We start from the raw sequence: 16,022 nt of genomic DNA on the forward strand, positions 1-16,022 counted from the left end.
CCTCGAATGACGTCACGGGGTCTTTCACGTCCGGTGAACAAACCAGGGGCGGCCTCGTGGAATCGAACCCGCGAGCCGCTGCGGCAAGCGACGTGACGGGCTACCGTCACTGCCTTGTCTCTGGCACACAAAGACAAAGACTCCCCGTATAGCCTTAACAGACTGTTGGGGAAAGTGCTGTTGGCAAGCAGCTATCTTGACACACCGCACCAGGTACTCATTTGAGGCCGAATTGACCTAGGGAAGGCCTAGGACCAGTTCAGATGATTGTCACTGGTGGTGGCTGTGAGCGGGAATCGAACTCGGATCGCCGGGTTCATAGCGCAGCTTGCTAACCGCTACACTATCGCTCCCCACTGGTGCACGCACGCACAACATCAACAACTGCCATTCACCACTAAGTGGCGGTGACGTCACCACGACACTTGTGCCAGGCCATGTGCACCTTGAGGCCACGTGAAGTGGCGAACGCCCGCTGGCAGGAGGTCACGGGGCAGACCCAGGTGCCACGGGTCGACTGACTGAGATGACTGAGATGACTGGCTGATTGCACCACCTGTGCCCCCTACTCACACACGCACGCACACACACACCCGCACACGCTCACACCTCTCTCTCCAGCAGCCCATTGGGCGCAGCCAGGTGGTGCCGGTGGCAGAGCAGTTGGCGGCGAAGCCGATCGACAAGCAGCATACCGACACGGTGGTCAACTTCCTCATCCGCATCGCCTGCCAGGTAAACCGCGGTGCAGCCAGAGGACCGATGAGGAACATGCATGTCTGGCAGTTGTAGCAGGGGAGGAGGAATGTTGTGAATTATTATAATAATGACAACTTCTATGGCGCTGTAACTACGGTGCTGGTGTAATGGTGCCTTTGACCTAATTTGTCCAGTATATTGCGAAGCTAAGCCAGATTGAGCTTTGGATCGTGCTCTGATTGGGGGAAACAGGCATGGTGTAGACTTTTGCAGCGCGCGGTTTTCCACAGAGGGCCGTGCGGTGAAGTCAAATTGTTGTCCTGTACTGTGCTTCCAACATCGATGCTTGCCCGTCTTCGTCAACCTGCACTTACCAGCGTGGTGATGTACACGATGAACCTTCGTTGGAAAGCGTTCGAGAGAGGGGGCAGATTTGAAACTTAACAACGTGGTGCTTAATGCTATTTTTGATAGAGCCGTGGCATCTCAGAAGCACTTTACACACGATGAGCGGCTCGCATCTCATTTCCATCACATTTCCTTAAAATAAATGTTTGTGTTTAGTCTGTTGTCCTTCCCCCGCACCTCTGATTAGCACGGTTTGGCTACGTACGTTGCGAAAGAAGTTCAACATGCATACGTACAACATATTTTTTGAAAGGGCGCACCCCCCAGTAGCAGCTGGCCCTGGTGCAGCACGAAGTGACTCAACGCCACCTGCCATTATGGGGATGTATGTTTAACGTCTTTCATTGCCGTACGTATCTATGTTAAACTTCTTCCACCAGTCTAAATAAAGATTCTGTAACGTAGCCAACCGTGCTAATCGGAGGTGCGGGGCAAGGACAAACAAAGCAAACACGAAAAGCGGTCCTAAAGAAATGAGTTTTCAATTTAGAATGTGATTGCGATGATTGCTGCCAGGTATATTCCCAAGCGGGGTACGTATGACGCTGGCACACGCTGGCCTTGTCGTTGAGAATTACGTCAGCAGACCTTTCACGTGCGCCGGGAAAGCGAACTGTGCGTAATTATTATTTGACAGTGAACACACCCGCACGGCGATAACCAGCGCGGTCTGCCGGGTTCAAACCGCGAACCCTCCAGGGGCCACCATTAATGTTACGTTTAGCGCCACGGTGGCAAGATATTAACTACCTCGCCTGGTATACAGGAAGTCGAGGGTCTCACTCCCCGTGGTCGCGTGGATTTTCCTCTGCATCCTCTGGTTTTTTCCCTCCACATTTAGAATCGACAACATGCGTTTAGAGTCATTTGGCTGCTATCAATTTCCACGTGAGAAGCCACTTCGTTCAGCTACCATTTGTGGGCCAGGTCTCTTCTGAAAAAGAGCTGCACAGCTCAATGGGCCTTACCTGATGGTTTAAAAAGCGTTTTAAGAGTTTTATAGTTTACGTTAACTCCGCGGCCCTCAAGGAGAGTTGTGTTTCCGTCGTGGGTGTCGGGGCTCCGTCGCAGGTGAACGAGACGACCGGCACCGTGGGCTCTCCGGGCGAGCAGCTGTCTCGCCGCTGTGTGATGCTGCTCAAGACGGCGCTGCGCCCGGACATGTGGCCCAACGCCGAGCTCAAGCTCCAGTGGTTCGACAAGCTGCTCATGACCGTCGTACGTCTCCCCCACCGTTCCACAGCGACGTCATCGTCGTCATTGTCGTCGTCACCATTATCATCATGATCGTCGGACTTGTACAAATAGTGTCGTCGAACTACCAGGATCATTCAGGGGTGTGGCGTTGTCCCTCTGTATCTGTTTTCTCAACGAAACCCCGTTACTGTGTAGGTTTTCGCTGTGCGCCCCAGGCTGCCGGATATGAATTTTGAGAAGCCCAGGTCGCTGGATGAGAAACATAAGTGAATTACGTGCATGTTTGCAGCGAGCCTCCCTACCACGGTCTTGCTGCAGATTTGTCGCTCGGTAACTTTGGAACGTTTCGCTCCACTGCCTGGAACTTCTTGGGGAATTGAACAATTTCAACCCTGCTATTTCATTTAGCCCTTACACAGCTTGCTTGTTCTCTCTTCCATTCTCTTCCTCTTCTCTCTTGCCTCTCCACTCCTTCCCATCCCTCCCCTACCCTTTCATGATCCCTACGTACCCCTCTATCGTGGTCGTTGTCGCTCATTCCTCATCTAAATCATTCCATTGTCACCGTTTCTTCAACTATGTCAAGAACTCATCTTCTTGGTTCTTTCGGTAAAGTCACGTAGAAGTGAAGTAATAAAATAATTAAAAGAAAACATAATAAAATAATTCTCACGACGTTTCGGCCACAACGCAAGCAGCCGTCCGCAGGTGAAGAACAGGTCTGTCGGAAAGACAGCCGAAACGTCGTGAGAATTATTTAATTATGTTTTATTTTTATTATTTTAGTATTTCCCTTCTACGTGACTTTACCGAAAGAACCAAGAAGATGAATCCCTGCAGTCACGAAAGCTTTAAATCGAAATATGTCAAGAACCTCGAGTGAAGGCGCTCTATAAATATAAAATCAGTTTCGGTTTTCGTTTTCCCCCCCATCACACACACTAGCATCGCTGACCTCTCTGCTCGTGCCGTTTAACCCGTGGCTCCGTCACAGGAGCAGCAGGCGCAGGCGAACCTGGCTAACATCTGCACGGGCCTGGAGGTGCTGGCCTTCCTGCTGACGGTGCTGCCCCCGCCCACCGTGCTGGCGAGCTTCAAGCCGCTGCAGCGAGCACTCGCCGCCTGCATGAGCTGCCCCAACACCAAGGTGCTGCGCGCCGTGCAGGGCCTGCTCTCCCGCCTAATGAGCAGCTTCCCCACGGAGCCCAGTAAGTGCTGTTGCGAGTCTCTCAAGCGCCCCGAGTCGATGACTACGCTTATAGAAATGATGACAACGATTACAGAGATTTTTATAACGACAACGACGATTACAGTGGTTTTTATCATGGTGATAACGATTCCAGCAATTTTGATGAAGATTACGGTGATTTTAATAACGATGACGATGACAGTGATTTTGATAGTGAAAACAACGATTACGGAGATAGTGATAACAAGAATTACACTGCTAATAACGATAACGATGAAGGTTCATTTTGTTGGAGCCGCCCTCCTTTACGGCGCGGCGACTCGAGCTCTTTGCACACGGTCAGCGACGTGCTTCTCATCTCGTCATCTCGAGCGGCACAAGGTTGACTCGGCACCTGGCTCGCAAGCACGCATTAGTCTGGCGATGATTAATAAACGAGTATCATCCCTCATCGCGTAATTTGCGGTGTAATTTTTTTTACACTTCGGAAAATGTTGTCCACCGCGGTGTTGGTGGCTCTTGAGCGGCAATCGAACTCGGGTTTCCGGGTTCGTAGCGCAGCGCGCTAACCGCGACGCTGCCGCTCCCCGCCAAAAAGCCAAACGCTCGCGCCTTTCAACGAACGAAAAGCGTCAATGACCAACGCTGACAAGGTCGGGGTGGATGGGTTACGTCGCAGGCACGTCCACCGTGGCGTCCAAGTACGAGGAGCTGGAGAGCCTCTACGCGGCGGTGGGCAAGGTGATTTACGAAGGCCTCACCAGCTACGAGAAGTCGGCGAGCAGCAGTCCCACGCAGCTCTTCGGTGAGCGTGGCGCCGCTGACTTCCGCACGCACGGCAGACACGGGACCGCAGTTGAGCATCTTCCCCCCTCCCCTCCCCGGACAACAGAGCAGAAAAGACCTCCCTCTAAACTCATCCCCTTCTCCTACACTCATGCCCTTTCTCCCGTCACACGTACAACATCTCGTGGTGGGGAGATGTTAACTGCCTTGCCTGGTATACAACCGGTCGTGGGCTCAATCCCGACCCTGACGTCTATATATATTTGGAGTTTGCATGTCTCTCTCCCCATGGTCGCGTGGATCTTTCTGCGAGTCCTCCGGTTTTTCCTTCCATATTTAGAAACGTGCATTTAGAGTATTTGGCTGCTATAAATTTTCACGTGATAAGCCACTTCATTGAGCTATCATTTGTGGCAAGGGCGCATCTCCGAATAGCACGGTTGGCTACGTATGGTGCGAACAAAAATTTAACATACTTACAGCTCAGTGGCCTTACCTGGTAAAAGATAGACAATTTATCCCCTTATTCGCCTTCATAAACAGACTGGGCAAGTGCTGTTAGCGAGCACCTCTTAAAACCGGGCACGGCACAGGAAGGCAGGTTGTGTGGCCAATACCACGCACAGCCTCCTTTGTCACTCCAGTGTCGATGTTTACACTGAGCGGGAGTTGTACTTGCGTCGCTGGATTCGGAGTGCCAGTGCCTCAACAACCCCGCAAGGCGCACACACACACACGTCTACAACCCAGAACACAATCTAATCTAATGCAAACAACAAACTCTATGCAAGTTTATTAGTTGTAAAGAAGCAAGTGCAGCCTTAGCTTAAAAAAATTGTTTCATTTATTTACTTATTTCCGTGGGCCTTTTTGTTGTTGTTTGAAGCCCTGTACAAATGTCCCACCTACAGTACAAGTTCATTTTATTTGTTACACGGGATGATGGTCTCATTTAGCCGGTCGCACGGGTATTTTACACGGGAGATCCGTGGTGCGGTAAGCACAGCAACAACAAAATAAAGAAGACAACATGAGCATTGCAGAGAACGAGTACAGGGTCTTTCGGTGATATTGCACGACCAACAAACGTTGGTGTTTAACGGTCGTGAACAACGAAACACACGCGATAAATATAAAAAACAACAATGCGAACATTGTTGCAGCAAAGGGCGCCAGAAAAAAAGTGAGGTGCAGGTGCATGTATGCTCCGTTTTCGGTTTTAAGCGTCGGCCTCTTCCCCGCGTCTCACCGCGTCGCGTTTGCGCGGTCGGCAGGCACGCTGCTGATCCTCAAGTCGGCGTGCAGCAACAACCCGAGCTACATCGACCGCCTCATCTCCGTGTGCATGCGCTCGCTGCAGAAGATGGTCCGCGATCACCTGACCCCGCAGACGACGCCAGGGGTGGCCGACACGGGGGCCGGTACGACGCCCCTGCTCAGCCCGCCGGCCTTAACAGACTGTTGGGGGACGAGTGCTGTTACTTGCCACTCACTCAATTGGGATTGCACGTAGCAACGTCCCACACCTATTTGAAGCAACGGCAGACTGTGAAGCACAGTGCCTGCCTTCATCGTCGCCTTGTGCTATGATTATGGAGCAGATACCAAATGTACAAAAATTATTCATTCTTATTAACAGGTGCTGTATGGGCTACATGGCTGAACGGTTGTCCTGAGTCTTTTATCCGCCTCCCACCTGCGCCTTCTCAGTGACGAGCGAGCTGATCGTGTTGTGCCTGGAGCTGGTGAAAACGCGTCTGGCCGTCATGAACATGGAGATGCGCAAGGGCTTCCTGCAGGGCATCCTTACCTCACTGCTCGAGAAGTCTCAAGACCCCAAGATCCTGCGCGCCATCGTGCGCATCACCGAGGAGTGGATGAAGAACAACTCGCCCATGGCTGCCAACCAGGTGAGTTGCGTCTGCGCCGCTGCTGCACGTGGCTGCCTGTGATCCAGCAGGTGGATCACCGCACAACTGTTGTAAAACTTCCTTCCTACCTGTGGGCGTCGAGGAGGTAGTTGAGTAAAAATTAGGGTTTTCTCTGGGTGCTCCGTTCAGCGCGGTTGGCCACGTACTGTGCGAATTGAACGATTGTTTAAGGGCGCTTTATAAATGTCAATTATTGTATTATTATTTCAACGTGAATTGACTGAACTTTTAATGAATTGTTGGCACTGCCTTCGTCCAGCTGATGATGACGTATTTTGACAATCAAATCAGCCAAACGTCATAACAGAGAACGGTCCAACGTTCAACCAATGTCATTTCGTTTACTCTGCAACGATATCTCAGAGCCTCGAGCAGGACACACTGACGAATTGCGTTCCCGCATCATCGCCTCCCTTTGCCGAGCGCTCCGTTTTCGGAGGGGCCCTGGCTCATTGCGTGGCTGCCTTCCGGCTTGTCTGTGATATCGCGTGCCTCTAAGTCGTTCTGCCTCGTCGGCATTGAGCGAATGCTGTGCTGGTTAAAGGGGTTGAAATTGTTACGTATGAAAGTGCAAAGCGAACGACAAGTAAACAGCTGATTTTCCGAGCTCACTACCTGATGAAGCTCAAAGCAGTTTCAGTGAAACATCGTCATACGATGTTGATGTTAAATTCATTCACGAAAAGTGTCAAGCCACCGGGTATAGAGGGAGGAGCTTCTTCTGTTAGATGTGTACTGTTTGTGCCCCTTTTTTCGGAAAGTACCGCCTAAAGTGAGGGAAACCTGTACGGACGATTGGCGTAAACATGCGCTCTGCTGGGCATGTGACTCTCCCCCCCGTGACATTGACAATATCCACCCCCACCGGGCTCTCGGTGCTAGTGTTACTCTTGCACAACGCATTAAAGTTGGTCCTGAACTTAAATTTAACAAAATTCAACCCTCTGAAAATAAAAAATATATCCATTTGCCTGTTCTTCTTGGTTCTTTCGGCAAAGTCACGTAGAAGGGAAGTAATAAAATAATAAAAATAAAACATAATAAAATAATTCTCACGACGTTTCAGCCACAACGCAAGCAGGTGAAAACCAGGTCTGTCGGGGAGACAGCGTCTGAATGAAACAGCACATGAGCTTGGAGCATATATATAAGCTGGGTTGGGAGGGGGGGAAAGGGCGCTTCGACAAAAAAAATTGCATATCAAGAGGAATTTAGCATATTTATGGGAAATGCAGGAATGTGATTAGTACTACATATGCCCGTGCATTATGCAGGATTACCGAAAGAACCAAGAAGATGAATCCTGCAGTCACGAAAGCTTTAAATCGAAATTTAACATTTGCCTGTTGTGCGACAGACACTATTCTTGGTGTCTGAGAGGATGGGAAAGTGCTGCACCTTACTTTGTGAACGAGAGGTCGTGATCTCAGAGGTAGCTCTGTGAGATCTGCTTCCACAGACCATTCTTTAACACGAAGGACTGCACCACGAGAGATCCAAACGGAATGTTCATCTCGCGACGCAACGCCAAGAACACAATTGATATACAAACTGTGGAGGAACGGGGATAAACCATTTGTTTTTATCCAAAAACTGTTTTCATAATCGATATTGGATTGGACACTTTTGAGACCGCATGCCTCTGGCGATGATTTCCTGAAAAAACATCATTATAATGCTGAACCGTTAAGTTCACTGCGGAAATTGGCACTTGATTAAAATTGCGTCGAGGTTATTAACGAAGTGGTTCAAACGCGCGGAGTAATTCAACAATGGATGTCACTTTGCGTGTGTTTAAGATTGATAATTTTAATAGTCCTGCTGGATAATTACGGTTGTGGCTGCTGCAGTCTTGGCATCGCGTTTCTGGCTGATGTTGTCATTTTTAACACCTCATGTAAAATTTTGATTTAAAGCTTTCGTGACTGCAGGGATTCATATTCTTGGTTCTTTCGGTAAAGTCACGTAGACGGGAAATAATATAATACAAATATTGTTTTATATCAATATTGTTTTATATTTGTATTATTTTATTATTTCCCTTCTACGTGACTTTACCGAAAGAACCAAGAATATACCTCATTTAAAAGTCAAGCGAAATACTAATTGGGGGGTACAAAAATACTTGGCCTTCCGATAATTTTGCACACGTAAACAAATAAAAGCCTGACGTATTTGCGACCACTGCGGGAATTTGTTCTGCTTCACATTAATTGATCGTGCGCGCTAATTGATGACAACGGCAACAACATTTTTTTTTACCCCAAACATAAAACCCAGCTGACAGCAAGTGACCAATGTTGTTTAATTACCACTTAGTGATTACTGTGAACGCACCCCACGAATGCGGTAATTGGGGTGCAAGTTCCCTTTAGTGCAGTGACTTTGATATATTTTTACTTCCCCACTGGCAATCAAACTACTGGATGAAGGCTACACCATGCCATTGCACGCGTGGGTGATGTTTGTCATCGTGATGTTTGGCGAATGCGGTGGGGTATGTTCCCCATGGCCGGGAATGAAACTCGGGTCGCTGGGACGCTGCCCCATGCTGTGGGTGTTATTTAACCGAACTGCAGCATGTGAGTTTAGTGGAGGTTGATAAGGTATGGGTGGGAGGGAGGAGAAGTCGAGTTCGATTCCCGCTCCCGACCAATAACAGTGGCGAAAATTTTAACCGGTTTTCGACCTCCCCTCAGTCAACTCAGACTTCACTGAGTACCTGGTGTGATATTTACACATTGCCACTCAGGTCGCTAACAGAACTTGCCCCAACAGTCTGTTAAGGCTACACGGGGGATCTTTGTCTTTGGCGAGGTCCAGGGCTGGTTGAGATTTCACTTGCCATCAATGTTGTCCATGGCTTGGAATGCCACGGAATGAACCGCTTTTAGTGTTTCATTTGTTGTCCTTCAGCCGCACGTCCAATTCGCACGGTTGGCTGCGTACAGTGCGAAAAAAGTTCAACATACATAAACACATATTCTTAGGTTTTTTCGGTAAAGTCACGTAGGTAAAAACATTAAAAAGTAAAATAAAATAAAAATCACGACGTTTCGGAGGTACCGTCACAGCCACGACAGCTGTATCAAGTAAATGAGAGATTGCAGGAGCTACCACTCTGTTATATAAACGGAGTGGTAGCTCCTGCAATCTCTCTTTTACTTGATACAGCTATCGTGGCTGTGACGGTACCACCTGAAGACGGAAGCTTGTGTTGCCTCCGAAACGTCGTGATTTTTATTTTATTTTACTTTTTAATGTTTTTCCTACGTGACTTTACCGAAAAAACCTAGGAATATGAATCTTTGCAGTCACGAAAGCTTCAAATCTAGAATATATAAACACACGTTCATGCAACTCGGTCCGCTAACCGCTGCGCCGCCGCCCCCACTCCTCCTCCCTTTATTCTCCAGACACCGACGCTGCGGGAGAAGACGGTGCTGCTCGTGAAGATGATGACCTACGTGGAGAAACGCTTCCCCGATGACCTGGACCTGAACACTCAATTCCTCGACCTCGTCAATCACATCTATCGGTGAGATGAGCGGGAGCCAGCTGTTGCGTTATGAGTGTGAATCTCCAACGCCGCGTACAGTAAATAAGCCTCCCCATGGCACATTTCACCACTCTGGTCAGTGACGGCCTCGGAACGGTTCGGGCATCGCTCCCCGCTGGCGTTGGCTGTCGCCGAGAACCCGACTCGGAATTAAATGTTGCTCGGATGAACTCGCATTAATTTATCGTCATTCGTTTTGTCCCCCGTCGTGCGGGATTGTTCACGATTGCATATTAATCAGCGTTGCTCCCCAACTCTTTACCTCCCCCCCAACCCCTATTCCTCCCCCCGTTCCCCGTGCCCCCACTCCTGCTGCCGCGTGGTTTGCCCGTGCAGGGACGAGAGCCTGGCGGGCAGCGAGCTGACGGCGCGGCTCGAACCGGCTTTCCTCGCCGGCCTGCGTTGCCCGCAGCCCCAAACGCGAGCCAAGTTCTTCGAGGTCTTCGACACGTCCATGCGGCGGCGCGTGTACGACCGCCTGCTCTACATATCCTGCTCGCAGAACTGGGAGGCCATGGGCTTGCACTTCTGGATCAAGCAGTGCGTCGAGGTGCGATGGTGGGGGGAGGGTTGCTGGTGGCGAGATGTTAATCACATCGCCCGGTATACAAGAGGTTGTGGGTTTGATCCGGACCCTGATGCCTGTTGTATATTGGAGTTTACATTTCTCTCCCCGTGGTCGTGTGGATATTTCTCTGGGTCCTCCGGTTTTTCCCTTGACATTTTAGAAACAACATGCGTTTAGATGAGCCACTTCGTTGAGCTATCATTTGTGGCCAGGTCGCTTCTGAAAAGACCTATGTAGCTCAGTGGGCCTTACCTGGTAAAATAAAAAATGGTTTAGTTTACACTCCCAGATGTACGCGCCAGGGTGGTGACGTGGCCCAGCTGGAGCACGTTTGATGCTTATTGCAGGCGGGGATGTGGGGGGGGGTGTTCACTGTTTGGATGAAGCGGCCGCCACTGATGAATACTGTGGGTGTACGAGCCAATTCAAAGAACGCGTGCCGTCTGCTTCCCGGCAGAAGTTGCAGATCCCGTGGTGTCGTTCGCAAGAGTAAGGCCATTGCGTGTTGGCCTCGTCGTCCAAGTTATCCATTGTTTGAAAATTTACAAATCAAAATTACTCGATTGGAATGTATACACGGCAACCAACTGCGTTAAAGAAGTCGTGCTTACTGCGTGTGCTGAATGGGCATTGGTTGTTGGTGTCTGCATCCACACCAACTGTCATTTGCTTTCTGAAGCCCCCATTGATGGTGTTCAAGTGATGAGCGAGGGGGGACCCCTCCCGTGTCTTTAAGGCCTCTACTCTAGGGCAGGCCTGGGGGAACTTACAGCTAGTGGGTCAAATACAGCCGGTGGTCACACGAGGACTACTGCTTCACAATGGGCCACACATGATATCGATCACTGCCAGTATCTTTGCACCACTAATCGGGTAGTAGAGGGGAATATTCTCGACCTGGGAACAACGCAGCGCTTCTAATTTTAACACCTTGCTCAGTCACCGTTTTGGGATAGCCCAGGCCTCTTGTTGTGACAGAAGTGACTGACGTGGCAATGTTAAAGTCCGGACCTGCCCGGAGGCATTTGTGGATTTCGTACATTTGGGAAACAACAAAACCGAGTGGGCTGTGAGATAATCTTCGAGATGGCATTAAAGCAGATGGGTTGTGTGGATATTTTGGGGGCGATGCTCTCGTGTGCCTGGTGGGTTGTATCCACCTCCTGCCTACTTTCCATTATCGAGACCAGCAGTCTCTTTAAAGTGAAGACCTGGGATCACTGCTCGACAGCATCTGGCTAACTGCTTCCTACCGCACGAGAACCGTTTTCTTTGCGTGCCGCGTCTCACCGCTGTTGGCTCCGTGTCGTTGGCTCCGTGGTGTCGACGGCGCGCAGCTCCTGCTGGCGGTGTGCGAGCGCGGCTCGCCGCTGGGCACAGCGTGCCACGGCTCCACGCTGCCGTCCATCACCAACGTGGTGAGCCTGGCCAACAGCCACGACCGCGCCGCCTTCGCCATGGCCAGCCGCGTCAAGCAGGAGCCGCGCGAGAGCACGGACAGCAAGGACGAGGTTTGGCACCGCACACCCAGCCATGCTTGGCTTTTGTTCGCGTGCACGGCTGTTTTTTTATGCTTGCGGCTCTTGTGTGTTTGTCTGTGTGTCTGGGTCGGGCTGTGTGTGTGTCTGTGTATACGTGTGGTGGGGAGCGGCAGTGCAGTGGTTAGCACACCGCGATATGAACCCGGCGACCTGAGATTGATTCCCGCTCACGACCAATCACAGTGGCCAATTTTTTTACTCATCCTGAGCCTCTCCTGGTCTAGTCGGCCTCAAATGAGTACCTGGTGCGGTGTGAAAACATCGCCACAAGAGAGACAAAGGCGGCCAAGCATGGTGCTGGCCAACCCACCCCCTCATACCGTGCAGGCGCTCATAGGTGCTCGCTAACAGCACTTGCCCCAACAGTCTGTTCCAGGATTTACAGGGGATCTTTATCTTGTGGCTTGTGTGTGTCTGTGTGTCTGTGTGGCTGGGTATGCCTGTGTGTGTGTGCGCGAGTAATGTGTGTGTATGTGCCCGTGTGCACAGTGCCGTGCATTTGCCACGTTACGGTGCTGTAGAAGTTGTAATTCTTACTCGTGTGATTGTGTGTATCTGTTGTACGTTTGTGAGTGTGTACGTTTGTATAGTCTGGCGTGTCTCGTTTTTTGTTGCTTTATTGACTCGGTCGTAGCCTTTTGATGCTCATAATCCCCGGTCGATTGGGAGCGTTGAGTTTCTACCGTAACGGGGAGCAATCTCGTCACGGACCGCTCGCGCAAAGTGGCAATCTCACACCAAGCACTCGCCCGCGCTCGCTTTGACTCTGTTGCACCTCAGGACGTGGACATTGACATCGACATGGCCGGGAGCGACCAGGCCCACCAGCCCAAGGTGAAGGAGCACGGAGAGAAAGACGTGGGCAACCAGCTGCACCTTCTCACGAGTCGCCACGACAAGTTTCTGGACTCGCTCAGGGAGCTCAAGGTGAGGCCCCACGCGTGCGCCTTCGACGGGCCGCCCCCCCCCCGCCCCCATCTGTCCTCGCTGATGTCACCAGACAACTCTTTTTAATGTCAATTTCGGTGTCTTTTTGCCAATCTTACGATGCTTGGGGTTTGTTATCGGCGGTCTGGAACACACAGCCTGGACGCCCTTATTTCCTAACAAAACGTCAACCAGCTGTTTGGGTTTTCCCCAAACGTTCCTCCCTACCTCCATCATCTCTGACTGCCCCCTTTTCACGTGTAACATCTGCGTCGGTTCACCAAAAGTGCACGCTGGTTCTGGGTCTCAAATGCCGCTGGGGTTCCTCGCATGTTCCTAATTTATTAATGCGCACTTTTGCTGGCTTTCAGTATGAGCTGTGTATTTATAGCCAGCTACGCGCGAGCGTGCGTGCGTGCATACGTGTACATGTGCATGTATTGTGTGTATTGGGTATATGCTTCTGGGGGATCGGTGACGCAGTAGTTAGCATACAGTACTATGCACCCAGCTACCTGAGTTTGAATCTTGGACACGGCTAACATTAGTACTGGTCCAGGGCACCCCACCTGCTAGTGCACCTTTGCCTGTGACAAAATCGCACAGAATTGTGCCCAATCTTGGGAGCTAAGCAACGGAGCGTGGATATTGCATGCATGGGGGACAACCGCGTGCTAAAAGGTTGTCACAGTTGGTGCTTGTAAAGCTACGTGGTGAGCAGTTAATGGTAGTGCAAATTTTTTTTATTTTACTGCACTTCCAGCTTCCTACATCAGTGCTCCCCACCTTCTCCATGACCGATACAGCACACTGCGCCGTCCGAATTTAGTTTCAGTTTGCGTACTGAGCGTGCGTGCGTGTACGTGCGTGCGTGTGTACGTGCCTGCGCGCGCGTTTCCTCCCTCCAGACGGGGCTGCTGCTCACGGCGTTTGCGCAGCTGTGCCACAACAGCACCCCACTGGCGGAGCGCACGTGGGTGCAGCTGTTCCCTCGCCTCTGGAAGATCCTGTCTGAGAGACAGCAGCACGTAAGCCTGCGCGCTTTTCATCGCAGTGGCGTGTTGCCCAGCGACCGGCAGCAGCTCGTAAACAACTCATTACCTGGCAACCGCTGCTGCTGCTGCGTTGGCAGTGGTGCACAATTAATGAACAACATATTCATCAATAGCGCTGCGTGACCTTCAAAGGAAAAAATATATATATAATAAGCGAGGTTTCGTGCAGCAGCCATGCCTATGTGCTATGAAAGAGGGCCATTTACGATAACATCACCTTTTATATATGGGTTGTATTTTTTCCGTCTTATAATTGATTGACGGGTCATAACGATCGTCGGTTTCACACACGAACTTATGTCGGTACAGAGTTATTTCCTACTCAGGTGAGCATTGAGGCATTGCTGAAATGCCGTTTACAGCCCAGAGCTAGTGGGGTAAAGTCCACATTCATATGGCAAGGGTAATTGTATCCATAGGGCATCTACTGTTGACTTGCTTAGATAATAATTATAATTCTTTCTAGATTTGAAGCTTTCGTTACTGCAAGGATTCATACTCTTTGGTTTTTTCGGTAAAGTCACGTAGGTAAAACAATCAATAAAATCAAATAAATGAAAACAACTAAATTAAATCACGACGTTTTGGAGGCAACACAAGCTTCCTTCATCAGGTGTAAAAAAAAGGCACAGCAAAATAACTGTAGCGCGAAAAACTCTTAACAGATGAGTGAAATTCCTCCCCGTAGAGGGCATTAATGATAGATTTGAAGCTTTCGTGACTGCAAGGATTTATACTCTGGTTTTTTCGGTAATGTTGATTGTCGCGTAAGTGGATAAAAGCGCATTGAGTCTTGAAGCCACGTATAATAGACTTGCACACACGAACAGAAACGCACGTAATCATGATTAAATCATCAGGGGTGCGGCCGATATCTCTGGTCTCATAAGCTTAGCAGACATTGAGCCTGGATAGTCTTTGGCAGGGCAAACACGTTGCACAAATTGCCTTATTGGCTGCTTATGGCTACGTTGTCAGCAGAAGGCAGCACTGCAGCAAAATCAGTTGTTTGGCTTTCTCGGTTCCGTCGTCTGTGCTCCCACACTCTGGACAGTGTAGTGAGGTATGGCCAAACAACCCCCATGGCCTACACGGCATGGGGGGGAGGGCCTCGTTCAGCAGTGGATTGACAAAAAGGCTTGTACGTGTCACACACACGGAGGAAGCTCGGAACGCCAGTAGTCGTCCACGGTGGTGGATCGTCGTTCATTGGGAGGAATCGGAAATGACTCGCCGTAGACTTGCACACACACACTTACATCGGGCAGCATGCTAGCATTTGGGGTGGTGGTACGGCCCAGCGGAGGTTCACGGTTCAAATCCAGCGGCCGCCCTAGTTAATACTGCGTGTGAATTAACCTTTAAAATAATACTGCGAGCTGTCTACTTCACAGTGGACATTAAATATCCCTTGATGTCAATCACAAGAATAGGCCATGGCTTGCCGGCATCATGGTCCGAGTTTGCCAAGTTTGAAACATGGCAGGGCCCTCCTGAAAAATAGTGAGGCTCTCCGGGTTAAATAAGCGTAATTAAGCACAATTAATTTCATTGACCATGTCACCCGGAATGTGCTGGACACTGCCCACCCACCCACACCACCCACCCACCGATCCACGCCACCCCACCCTTCCAACAGGCCCTGTCGGGAGAGCTGGGCCCGTTCCTGTGCAGCGGGAGCCACCAGGTGCAACGCGACTGCCAACCCAGCGCCCTCGCCTGCTTCCTGGAGGCGGTGACGCACTGCACGCCCGCCGTGCCGCTTCGGCCCGTGCTGCTCAAGCACCTGGGCAAAACGCACAACCTGTGGCTGCGTGCCGCACTCTGCCTGGAGCAGCAGGCGCTGGAGAGCCCCGGGCTGGGCCTGCAGATCAAGCCGCGCTCCGCCGCCTCCACGGGCGACGTTTACCAGCAGGACCCAATCACGCCGCCGCAGCAGGTATATATTTTTATTTATTTAACCAATTTATTTTTTCTTCTTGGTTCTTTCGGTAAAGTCACGTAGAAGGAAAATAATAAAATAATAAAAATTAAACATAATAAAATAATTCTCACGACGTTTCGGTCACGACGGCTGCTTGCGTTGTGGCTGAAACGTCGTGAGAATTATTTTATTATGTTTTATTTTTATTATTTTATTATTTTCCTTCTACGTGACTTTA

The 16,022-nt window shown here is 50.3% G+C and overlaps 1 protein-coding gene across 4 annotated transcripts in view; it reads left to right on the plus strand.

The window, feature by feature from the left end:
* The window catches only part of TRRAP (transformation/transcription domain associated protein), a 137,482-nt gene that overhangs the window by 41,458 nt on the left and 80,002 nt on the right, over positions 1–16,022 (plus strand). For 2 of the 4 annotated variants that reach the window (XM_061557410.1, XM_061557429.1), the window contains 12 exons: positions 622–735; positions 2,179–2,325; positions 3,299–3,512; positions 4,173–4,298; positions 5,554–5,700; positions 5,990–6,189; positions 9,627–9,748; positions 10,106–10,319; positions 11,675–11,848; positions 12,659–12,805; positions 13,714–13,833; positions 15,500–15,799. In XM_061557410.1, the coding sequence (XP_061413394.1) occupies positions 622–735; positions 2,179–2,325; positions 3,299–3,512; positions 4,173–4,298; positions 5,554–5,700; positions 5,990–6,189; positions 9,627–9,748; positions 10,106–10,319; positions 11,675–11,848; positions 12,659–12,805; positions 13,714–13,833; positions 15,500–15,799 (2,025 nt within the window). The remainder of the gene's footprint in view (positions 1–621; positions 736–2,178; positions 2,326–3,298; positions 3,513–4,172; positions 4,299–5,553; positions 5,701–5,989; positions 6,190–9,626; positions 9,749–10,105; positions 10,320–11,674; positions 11,849–12,658; positions 12,806–13,713; positions 13,834–15,499; positions 15,800–16,022) is intronic. The other 2 variants (XM_061557420.1, XM_061557439.1) reach the window with 1 other exon arrangement.

The sequence above is a fragment of the Lethenteron reissneri genome, chromosome 3 (assembly GCF_015708825.2).
Source record: "Lethenteron reissneri isolate LAM-NWPU_2019-01 chromosome 3, ASM1570882v1, whole genome shotgun sequence".
NCBI classification, from domain to species: Eukaryota; Metazoa; Chordata; class Hyperoartia; order Petromyzontiformes; family Petromyzontidae; genus Lethenteron; species Lethenteron reissneri.